This window comes from Astatotilapia calliptera, chromosome 17 (assembly GCF_900246225.1).
Source record: "Astatotilapia calliptera chromosome 17, fAstCal1.2, whole genome shotgun sequence".
In the NCBI taxonomy this organism is placed as follows: domain Eukaryota; kingdom Metazoa; phylum Chordata; class Actinopteri; order Cichliformes; family Cichlidae; genus Astatotilapia; species Astatotilapia calliptera.
The window spans coordinates 24,626,726-24,639,020 of record NC_039318.1 but is presented as its reverse complement, the minus strand read 5'-3'; the positions used below and the strand labels follow the sequence as shown (position 1 = coordinate 24,639,020).

Here is a 12,295-nt window from a genome sequence, read left to right as displayed (position 1 = left end):
TATGGCATAACACGTTGAGCGGTTCTGACATCTGAAAGAGTTTAATAACTTGCACTCAATAAAAATGGAGCTTCTAAACATTAGTAAGTCAAACTGTGAGTTAAAAATGTTTTTATTGCAATTTAAAAGTCCTGCAATCTGAATAGCTGAGAGGTTCTTTGTATTTTTGTCTTGAATTATTTACGTTCAAGTCAGAGTGTCACCAATATATATGAGCCAACATATTGGTCAGTATACTGTCATGTGAAAAGGACTCACATGACAGAAAAGGCCGCATTCGTCCTAGGTGTAGAATTCAGGATCAGACCATGCAATACTTGCTTTGCTAAACTGCAAAAAATCTGAGAGCAACATCTCAGACTCTACAAGCCTCAGTTAGCATTGTAAATGTTAAAGTTCATGACAGAACAATTAGAAAAAGACTGAATAAGTATGGTCTGTTTGGAGGAGTTGCCCTGAGAAAGCTTCTTCTCTCTAAAAAGAGCATGGCAGCAGGGCATATGATTTGCAAAGCTGCATATGAACTCCTCTGAATACCAAAGTATTCTAAAGTCAAATGTGAGGCCATGTGTCCGACAGCCAAAGCTTGGTTGAAACTGGGTCCTGAAGCACGACAAATCTACTGGCTGAAAAAGAAAAAGAAAAGAAGGTGTGGTAATGGTCCAGTCAAAGTCAAAACCTCAACCTGATTGAAATGCTGTGACGGAACCTTAAGAGAGCTGCGCATCAATAAATGCCTGCAAACTTCAATGAACTGAAGCAACTTTGTAAAGTATAGTGGGCCAAAAGTCTTCCACAACTGATAAAAACAAACAGAAAATGATTACAACAAGCTATTTCTGCTAAAAGGGGTTCTACAAGCTGTTAAATCAATGAAATGGTGCGGCTGCTGTCCTTAAACTCTAATTTTCACGTGACTGTATAAAAGCATTGGTTTATATATTGTCCAATACGCACCTATATTATATTTTGACTGTCTGCAGTACATGCAGCAGCTACTATAATTTAGTCAACAATTTTACGATTAAAATTAAGTGTGCATGCAATTGGATTCAACTCTATTTGGAGCTGAAATGATTAATAAATGAGCATAAAATTCATCTCCATAATGTCAAACACTAACTTCTCTAATGATCTAACTTTTTCCAACGATCTGCTATTTTTAATTGTCTTATAAGCTAGTAAATTAGACTTGTTTGAGTTCTGGGCTGCAGCTTGAATCAAACTGAGTGTCATGGAGTTGTACTGTGTAATACTCATCACATTAGTCCACATCCACACCCACTCAGTGTAGATGTTTCTTCATGCAGAGCTGTCACACAAACAACTGATAAATTACTAGTGACAGATCATCCAGTCATTTAAAAGACCTCTTGGTGTTGATTAAGTGCTGTGACAAACTCATTTAAGGCAAGACATGACTGTGAATCCCCAAAACTGGCAGCAACAAGTACCAATTCTGACATTCAGGGTGTAACTCATATGGAAGTTTTTTGTAAGTCTATCCTATAAATGTAATACAGTATGCAGAAAAGATAAATATACAGAGTATAAAAACAACCTACCCCTACACAGGGATGTCATCATGAAGTCTTTTATCATTGAGAGATGAGCATGCTCTTCTATTCTCGCTCCTGTTTCTCTTGTGAGAAGATGTGAATGGATTCTTTAACTGTATCTCAAGCTTCCTCTAAGCCTTCGTGTTTCTCCAGAGGCTAAGAGAGATCTCCTTTGGTCTTGCTCAGCATCTCAACTTCCACAGGGATCAAAGCCATCACGTTTGCGGCAGGCGCGAAGTTGAAATGAAAAAGAATAAAAGCAACAAAAAACACTCCTATAATTATTCAGAGCTGCGGAGGAGACCCCTGACAGACAGCAGCTGAGCGAGCGTTCGTGTCAGCGAACTTTAATCTAGAGAGATGCCCCCCAAAAATATCACGGAAAACGCAAGAAGGCCGTTTCATTTTCTCTGCAGCTATTTCAATATCTCTCAGAATCCGGCGAGGACGGGTGCATCACATTCACACACACAGTGGACGAGGAGGAGGTATAAAGAGAGGGGGGAAAAGAACATGAAGGAAAAAAGAGGGCAGAGATATAGAGATTAAGGGAACGCTGATGTCATTCATTTGGGTGGGTGTTTTTCAGAGTGTGCATAGGCAGTGATCAGGGACGTGAAAGTGCTGTTTTGTCAGGCTAATCCTTCAGTAAGGGCCACTCTGGCTCGAGCACATTACCATCCAATGACACAATCCTGTTCGTCAGGATGGCCCACACCATTTTGATCAGTTTATAAAGCCTGTCATGACTGCTTAGCCATAAGACTTAGACATGAATTTCTATCAGAACAACAGCTCAAAAACTTTTCAATCAATGCTCCTATTTTAACCCTGCTTGCTGTTCAACACCATCTCCCCTCACAGTTCTCTACTGTCAACAGCTGCAATGACAGGCGAGCCAACTCGAGGGTTTCCAGTAACCTCTTTGGATAAGGTGAGGGATTTGAGCCAGTGGCTCTATGGGCCACAGAGGCTGGAATAATCATCACACTCCACATGGCGGTAATCATCTCATACGGAGACCTCCTGACCCCTTAATACTGGAGGCTAAGCTGTTTCACCCTGCCGTCACCTCTGCCCCTTTCCCACTATTGGATCTACAGCGGCTCAGCATGTGAGAGCGAGATGTGGAGAAGCCTAAGCATTTCAGTTAAAGCTATAGGAGCTCACGATTACAAGGGCAGGAAGTTAAAACCACGGTTGCGTTTTCCCGTGACGCATCAAGACGTTTCTAAATTGCTTAATCCTTTTGAGCCGGAGGCTTTTGTTTTACTATCAGGCTGATTCCCACAATCATTTGGATATTATCTTAAATTTTAGCTGATTTGTGTGCGCCATTTTCCTGGATGTAGCTCCTGGATGGATCCTATACTCAAAGTTGAATAAACACATGTATAAAGTGAAAGCATTAAAAACCTTACACCTGGCGCTTGAGTCTGATCTCAGTCTGAGCTTGTCACATGCTTATAATTTTCAGAACCTGTGGAATCACATTTTAACATACTGGATGGCCTTAGCATAATTCTTTATTGTCATGGCAGGCATAATGTAATCCAAACTTTGATATTTCCCCAAAAACCCAGAGAAATCCAAAGAAAAGACAGAAAAAGCTTCCACCTACGACACAAACCACAGCCTGTTTGCTGACAGCACTATGATTTACACCACTGCCAGCACTCTTGCATTCTTATGAAGACTTATGTTGTCCAACACATCGCAACACTCCTGCAAACTTGTGAAAATCTGTGTCGGCATCACTGTTGGCTGTGACAAAACAGTGGTATTTGTTGCCCTAGGAATGATAACAGGCTGGTTTGTGTCCATGTTGTGAAGCTCACTAAGTATGTGCAATACTGGCTCTCCCTCTGGTAGACCATGAGGATTAATGGCAAGCCACTGTTATGCTGTCACAAAAATAAAACTTTTCTATGTGCTTGGAAGTTTCTTCAAATATGAAACCTTCATGAACCTTCACGAACTTCATAAAACATTGAAAATTGAACTAGCTAGCAGATTAATAATAAACAAATTCCTCTAGTTGCTTCAGCTTGTAGAAAAACATTCAATTTTGCTATTTTATAAAACTGTGGTGAAGAAGAAAACATTTATAAGAGCTGGAATTGAGTGGACACATTAGTCTGTGCCGAGTACAGCAGTATGTGTGTGATGTTTTTGCACTGTCATTTATGCTGAGTTATAGGTACAAATTACAGTTAAATTAAATGTTAAAAGTGACTCAAGCTTATGATACATAATTCTACCCAGCAGCAAAAGTGAGTGAAAACACCCAAATTCTGATAATTTTTCCCCTGCATTGCAATTACTCTGTGACAGTGAAGAGCACCTCACACTGTGAAAAATATTTTCTGCAGAAACCTTCCAGGGCTGGAATTATTGTTTGTGTGATCTGTGCTAACACACTGAAGATTTTTCGAAAAGAAGCTCTAATAACAGCACTTGTGATAAATTACAAGCGCCATCATGGGGAATAATGCTGACCTTCTCAAAAACAAGCACTGACATTTCTGTCAGTGGTGCATTTAAGTCATCAGGTGTGTTTTTATTTATGCCTCAACTAAAATCTACTCCGAAGTTGTTCACAGAATTGTTAAAACATCCGAGCTAATACAAATCCATGAATAATGAATAGTGGTTTTTTAAAAAGTGACAGAAAATTATTCATGAATTCTATCTTCCTTCCTGTTACTGGCTCAAGGCAAAAAAATAAAAACAGTTTTAAAAAAAATGTGTTGGCAGAAGCTTCTAGAATAATGCGCTATACTTGGTATAAATAATGGTTTGTGGAAGATGTTTCTATAAATAATAATGAAGGTTGTGTTTAGATAATCTTGATCCTCTGAAGGTGGACTGAAGGATAAAGAGAAGCTGTTGGCGCCAGTAAACATATCAGAGGTTTGTCAGGACAGCAACTCGGAAAAAGCCCATGAAAACTTTACATTCCTGCACTTCAGTTTTTCAAATGCATTTGACAGGGTAGCTGTTTCCCTCCCACTCCTGTTTCAGACTTTTATTGATGTGATGGTTTTCAAGCACTTGGTTAATATTAAACTCCTTGTGGGATATTTGCTACAAAAACATTTTATAACAGCACTTAAATGTTGGCTTGAACTCTAATAAGGCACCAATCTTCTGACTTTACTCATATCTAACAAACAAATCGCCTTATTTATTATCTATTTATAGGAATAAACTAAAATATGTCAGACAATTTGATTAAAGAAGACCTTTTAGCTCAAATCTAACATAAAGAAATTTTGGCTCACAGGCGGTAAAAAAGGTGGCTTTCGGGCCTGCATAGTGAAGTTAAACCTGCATCCTTTTTAATGGCCACCAGGGGAATACACCTGTGGTTGGAGCTGTTGGTGTTGGTTGGTTTGAAATCAATATTGATTTCAAACCAACCAACTATTGAGCCCCCACTGCTCAATAGTGGGGGCTCCCGGACAAGCCCCCACTACTGAGCCATCGGACTTGACCTCTGTAAACACTTCACTGATGAGTTTCTGATTTTGGGTCATGATGAATAAAACAATGCATTTTTAAAATGTTAGTCAATTGAAATGTTAGGCCTAGTGTCATATTCACATCCTTACTGGTTGGACACAGCTGGTAATCATGGAAATCTGCAAGAACCCTAACCCATCGCATGGAGATTTTTGCTGCTATACATTCTTGTAGACTGATTTCACCTAGCGACAACCAGTCGCAATCCTTGTGTAGGCCCGTGTGACCTTAGAAGGCCTTAGAAAGGAGGATTATCCAAGATGCCAGTGAGCATGCAACCTCACAGTCAGATTCAGCCTTCTGTTAGCAAGGTGAAAGCAAAAATAATATATCATATCCTAGTCTGAATCACCACCAAAAGTAACTATTTTCTTTTGGCTTTGCATTGTCCAGCATCTTTTGTGCTAATCCTTTGAAAAGCACTGCTACAAACCCAGTTGCAGTCAAACATACTGTGACCTTCTTTGCAATAACAGCGTAGATTCTCTTACTTAAAATCACATCAAACAACAGAGTACTTTTTGTGTTCTGTCCTCTCAGTGAATTCATGAGCACCCCCTCTTCCATTCACTTATTTTTACTTACTTTTCTGGTCTCTCTTACACTGTCACTGTATTTCATTCCCTCTTTGACACAAGTGTCCATTAACACAGGATCCAATTACTTGGACTGCTCCGAAGACCCTCCCACCCGCCATCCATCTGCAAATACTCAGCCAATGTACAACTCTCCATGCGTCAGATCAAATTCCACCTCCACAAATAATCCCTCACTAGAATGCTGCTGCCAGCGTCACACAAACTTTAATTGGATCCTTTTAATAGTCCTCACTATGGCCACTTTCAGCCATGTAATTAGGTTTCTCATCCTATAGAGTTTAATGGTTGTGGGATGGGTGAGAGAGGGAGAGTGGATGAGGGAAAGAACGGAAGAGACAGAGAAAGAGAGGAAAAAAGGCCAGACTCTTCGTTTTACACTAGACTTAATCCAATTTCACCCACAGAGAAATCATCTCATGCCATATATACTTTTTCAATGGGGTTTTTATGGGCCACCATAAAAACAAAAGACTAGTGTTGAATATCCAGCCTCATTGATTTTTTTGGCTGTGAGCAAAGTGGCCTTCCTTTGCTCTCTTTTTGGCTCGCACCTTTCCAAACTGGCTTCCCTGGCTAATGCAACGCTCCCAAAACGGCATCACCAAAACTCCCCGAACGGGATGCAAATGATGGGATTTCTGCAATGATTAATTCCTTCCACTTGTGAGGCGATTAGAGGGAGTCAATCAAATGAATAATATATGTATAAGCGCTCTATCAAAAGGCAGTGGCACAGTCTCAGGGATGGATGGATGAATGGATGATGGGAGAACATAAGCAGCTTAATAACAATAAATACAAAGAGGCACTCCCCCAGGGACAGAAAAGGAACTGACAAAAGTAGAGAAAGTAAGAAGAAAAAAGAGATGGTGCTATATAAGCCACTGTGGCTATACAATAGATGGATGGGTCATCCACCTGTCCAGGTGAAAAAGGACTTTCAATAACTCTAGGTGACTGTTTTGACAGTTCATACCTCAGAGGCAAAAAAGTGCATTTGTTTACACCCAAAAGTCGATTCCAAGCTGTTTTTATCATGAAGACTGATCATCTTGCCCTTAAAAATATTCCCTGCTTAAAAAAAGCAGTGCAGTCCACTCAGACCACAGGGCAACACTTCTCCAAAGGAAGTCTGATCGTGCTCTCCGTCATTAGTACGTATCATCAATGTTCAGCTCATACTGGAGAGTTGGTGGTTCGCTTGTGGAATTTTCCCCTCCAAAATAAAATATCTTTTGAAATTTGGTAAGGGCTAAAATTTACTTTGAAGGTGAATGTTTTCTTTTTCAAACTTTGGGCATCTCGTCATAATTTTTCAACCTCTCAGCTAGTAGTTAGTGACTTTTCTATATGAGTTGGCATTTTTCTGAGTGCCTCATGCACCGATTGTGGCAATCAAAGGGTACCAGAAGCCTGTGTGGCTGTGGCCTTAGTAAAATGCCATCATCATGAAGTGTGTTATGGATGATGTGTGTGTGAATGGGTGAAAAGGGCTTGTAGTAAAAAGCTATGTATTCTATTTTTGTCCAAGTCACCTTTGTTGCCATTATACTTATTTACTGTATATAGTTGCAGGATGAATGATATGTACTACATAGTCCAGCATAGTGCACATGCAATCAATACAACACTGACTGCTCACATAAAAGCTGCATGTATCATTACTAACAACAGTTATATGGTTGCCACTTTTAACCACACCAATCAAACTGCATTCTTCTTTTCACCAGTTTACAAAAGAATCAGAGTCGGCCCCACTTCAGACTAAAGCACAAGTGACCAAGAGAAGAATCTGCACTTCAGTTGCTCAATTAAAACAATGACAGTTAAAGCTGAATAAAAACAGGCTTTAAAATGGTCTTTAAATTATACACAATTGGCCGAGTAAGCTGGTTTGTTCAAGGTAATTTGACGCTAATCTCATCAATATAGTGGTTAATTCAGCATCCTGGGTATTTTTAAACTCTCAGATGACAATCCTTTGAATCACTGAGCTGCCTGATGACATGAGCACCTGCAGGTTTACCTTTAAAAGCCGGAGAGCAGTCAAATGCTGGAAGTGGAAGCTAAATTGGCTAGTCATTCATATGTATATTGGGTCGTTACCTAGGAATTCTGGAGGGAGGGGATTGGGGGAGAAATCAACACACATGAGTCTAGGTCCTTTGTTGCTGACATTTATTGATAAAAACAGTAGTTTCATTTCATGTTATTTCCTTTTTCATTTCAAGCAAGGAAGTGGATGTAGTTAGTAAGTAAGATATTTCAGACATTATTCTGACACAGAGGAGGAGATACTGGAATTATAATTAGTATCTATGCATGCATTTGTGATTTTGTTTGACCTTCCCATTGCTCACAATTTGAATTTGTTCACACTGCAGATGAGTGTCTCAGTCCCCAAACAAGCTCTCTTTTTCGGTGGAGAAGCAGTCTCCTCATCCGCAGTGAGTGTGGAGAAATCAACACACATGAGTCTAGGTCCTTTGTTGCTGACATTTATTGATAAAAACAGTAGTTTCATTTCATGTTATTTCCTTTTTCATTTCAAGCAAGGAAGTGGATGTAGTTAGTAAGTAAGATATTTCAGACATTATTCTGACACAGAGGAGGAGATACTGGAATTATAATTAGTATCTATGCATGCATTTGTGATTTTGTTTGACCTTCCCATTGCTTACAGTACAAAAAACCAACCATTTGTACACATATGTACTAATAATAATAAAAAGTGAGTGCAACACTGCAACCCATCACCCCGTCGTTCAGTGGTCGTTGATCAGTGGTCCATTGTGGCACCATTCAGAGCACTGGTACAATAGTACCAGCAAGATATGGGAAGACATTGCAAATGTACTTGGATTTTAGGTTGCAAGCCACCCAAAACTTGATCCCAAACTTGTCAGGTTTACTTGCAATATACTGCAGGAAACCCGTCACCCCGTCGTTCTGTGGTCCATTGTGGCACCACTGATCAACGACCACTGAACGACGGGGTGACGGGTTGCATTGTTATGTGGTCACACCCCCGTCGTTGATCAGTGGTCCATTGTGGCACCATTCAGAGCACTGGTACAATAGTACCAGCAAGATATGGGAAGACATTGCAAATGTACTTGGATTTTAGGTTGCAAGCCACCCAAAACTTGATCCCAAACTTGTCAGGTTTACTTGCAATATACTGCAGGAAACCCGTCACCCCGTCGTTCTGTGGTCCATTGTGGCACCACTGATCAACGACCACTGAACGACGGGGGTGTGACCCCGCTGATCAGTGTGACCTGACCCCACTGATCAATTGTGATCAAGGGTATATATATGATACAATCTCACTGCACTTAGCCTAACCCTTCATTGCCCTGAAGAATCCTGTGGTGTACGGACCTCCTCTCCAAGGAAAGAAAATGCAGAGAAGACTCACCACCCAGCAGGCGTTGGAAATGATCCTGGCGGAAGTCGACCCTTGTGACTCGGATGGAGAAGACCTAGAAGTTCAGCCGGATTCGGACTCAGAGCTGTCTGATCAGTCTTCCGGTTAGTTTCATTTCATGTTATTTCCTTTTTCATTTCAAGCAAGGAAGTGGATGTAGTTAGTAAGTAAGATATTTCAGACATTATTCTGACACAGAGGAGGAGATACTGGAATTATAATTAGTATCTATGCATGCATTTGTGATTTTGTTTGACCTTCCCATTGCTCACAATTTGAATTTGTTCACACTGCAGATGAGGAGACTGCTTCTCCACCGAAAAAGAGAGCTTGTTTGGGGACTGAGACAGCGAAAGATGGCACAGTGTGGCGTGAAGAACATGTGGGGACCCGTCTCCCTTTCACCCCTATAGAACCGTACGCTGCAGATGGAGAGCCAACGGCTAAGGCCAGGAGAAGTATCTTGAGTCGCCTTCAGAGCTTCCTGTGTTTCATCACTCTTGACATGCTTCGTAGCATTCAAGAATGGACTATTCAACATGCACAGCAAACGGAGCATGTTTGTTGGTTCATGGACCTCCCTGAACTAATGGCATTTATTGCTATTGTCATCTTGCGGGGGGTTTACAGGGTTCCATCTGTAAATGACTGCTGGTCAGCAAACCTGGGAAACCCACAGATAATTGGAACTATGGCACGAAACCGCTTCCAAGACATCATGCAACACCTACGCTTTGATGACAAGTCCACCCGCTGTGATCGAGCAAAGACTGATAAGTTCGCAGCAATTTCCAGTGTGTGGGGATCATTTGTCACCAACTGCATCACGTGCTACAACCCTGGTCTACATATCACCGTTGATGAACAGCTTTTCCCATCAAAAACTCGGTGCAGTTTCCTGCAGTATATTGCCAGTAAACCGGACAAGTTTGGGATCAAGTTTTGGGTGGCTTGCGACCTAAAATCCAAGTACATTTGCAATGTCTTCCCATATCTTGGCAAGGACCCCAATCGTCCCACTGGGGAGAGACTTTCCGAAAATGTAGTTATGAGGCTGATGGAACCATTCCTGGACAAGGGCAGAAATGTTACCACTGACAATTTTTTCACATCGCTTTCACTTGCGCAAAAACTTCTTAGACGGAAAACCACCATCCTCGGCACAGTCAACAAGATTCGCAGGGAAATTCCTCAATCCACTAGACAGACAGATCGCAATGAATTCACCACTCAGGTATGTTGCAGGTCTTTTGTGGTTCTATGTTTATGTGTTTCATTGTGTGTAAAAGGGCTATGGAATTAACAATTTATCTTATTTCTTAGGTGTTTTCAACCTCTGCCGCCACGCTGACGGCGTATGCGGCCAAACGGAAGAAGACAGTATATATTCTTAGCAGCATGCACAGCGTGGTTCAGACCGAAAACACTACCAAAAGGAAGCCAAACACTGTCACCCTTTACAACAAGACAAAGTGTGGCGTGGATGTGATGGACCAGATGGTTCGGGAGTACACTGTCCGCAAAGGAACACGGCGCTGGCCAGTTGCCGTGTTTTATAACATGATTGACATGGCAGCACTGAATGCACATGTGCTGTATCAAGAATGCACCGGGACGAAGGAAAGACGGGTGGACTTCCTGGTAGCCCTTGCAACCGAATTGGCTCACTCTCATGTAGCTGCGAAGAAGGAAAGAAAAGAACAGTTGCTTCGGACACAACCCTCCACACCGAGCCCTGGAAAAAGGGCCACGTGTCAGGTCAAACACAGATGCAAAAAAAATCAGGCCACTGTGCGATGTGTTCACTGCTACAGGTACACATGTGGTAAATGCAGGCGACAGATACCGTGGCAGTGCCAGGATTGTGAGTGATTGCTGAAAATGTTGTAATGTACTCACTCAATTTTTGTTATTATTTGTAAACATGTGTACAAACGGTTGGTTTTTTTTCTATTTTCATCAATAAATGTCAGCAACAAAGGACCTACATGTGTGTTGAGTTCTCCCTAAGATGGCATACTGAAACACTCCAAGTGTTTGCAAGTAAACCTGACAAGTTTGGGATCAAGTTTTGGGTGGCTTGCAACCTAAAATCCAAGTACATTTGCAATGTCTTCCCATATCTTGCTGGTACTATTGTACCAGTGCTCTGAATGGTGCCACAATGGACCACTGATCAACGACCACTGAACGACGGGGTGATGGGTTGCAGTGTTGCACTCACTTTTTATTATTATTAGTACATATGTGTACAAATGGTTGGTTTTTTGTACTGTAAGCAATGGGAAGGTCAAACAAAATCACAAATGCATGCATAGATACTAATTATAATTCCAGTATCTCCTCCTCTGTGTCAGAATAATGTCTGAAATATCTTACTTACTAACTACATCCACTTCCTTGCTTGAAATGAAAAAGGAAATAACATGAAATGAAACTACTGTTTTTATCAATAAATGTCAGCAACAAAGGACCTAGACTCATGTGTGTTGATTTCTCCACACTCACTGCGGATGAGGAGACTGCTTCTCCACCGAAAAAGAGAGCTTGTTTGGGGACTGAGACACTCATCTGCAGTGTGAACAAATTCAAATTGTGAGCAATGGGAAGGTCAAACAAAATCACAAATGCATGCATAGATACTAATTATAATTCCAGTATCTCCTCCTCTGTGTCAGAATAATGTCTGAAATATCTTACTTACTAACTACATCCACTTCCTTGCTTGAAATGAAAAAGGAAATAACATGAAATGAAACTACTGTTTTTATCAATAAATGTCAGCAACAAAGGACCTAGACTCATGTGTGTTGATTTCTCCCCCAATCCCCTCCCTCCAGAATTCCTAGGTAACGACCCAATATACATATGAATGACTAGCCAATTTAGCTTCCACTTCCAGCATTTGACTGCTCTCCGGCTTTTAAAGGTAGAAACGCAAAATGATGACTCCGCGGGGGTCTAAGGTACTACCCCGAAATGACTGCTCTCCGGGGGTGTAAGTGTTAGAGGTAAATGTGGCATGATGCAATATAAGCTGAAACACTGGGATGATCAGATGATTAAACACTATTAAGAAAAATAAATATCTAGAAGCTATTTCAATAAGATTTTTTTCAGTTAAATATCATTTTTATTCCAGTTGTAATGCCTTTCTCTTTCTTATATGAGTGTAAAGTGAA

The 12,295-nt window shown here is 40.9% G+C and overlaps 1 protein-coding gene across 8 annotated transcripts in view; it reads right to left on the bottom strand.

Moving 5' to 3' along the window:
* Nucleotides 1-12,295, bottom strand: part of magi2a (membrane associated guanylate kinase, WW and PDZ domain containing 2a) — a 266,517-nt gene that overhangs the window by 104,926 nt on the left and 149,296 nt on the right. Inside the window, exon 1 of one of the 8 annotated variants that reach the window (XM_026146238.1) lies at nt 1,566-2,024. The exons of the other annotated variants lie outside the window; for them this stretch is intronic. Within the exon in view, the coding sequence (XP_026002023.1) occupies nt 1,566-1,602 (37 nt within the window). The 5' untranslated portion in view covers nt 1,603-2,024. Of the gene's footprint in view, nt 1-1,565; nt 2,025-12,295 lie in introns of those variants that run through there. 8 annotated transcript variants of the gene reach the window in all.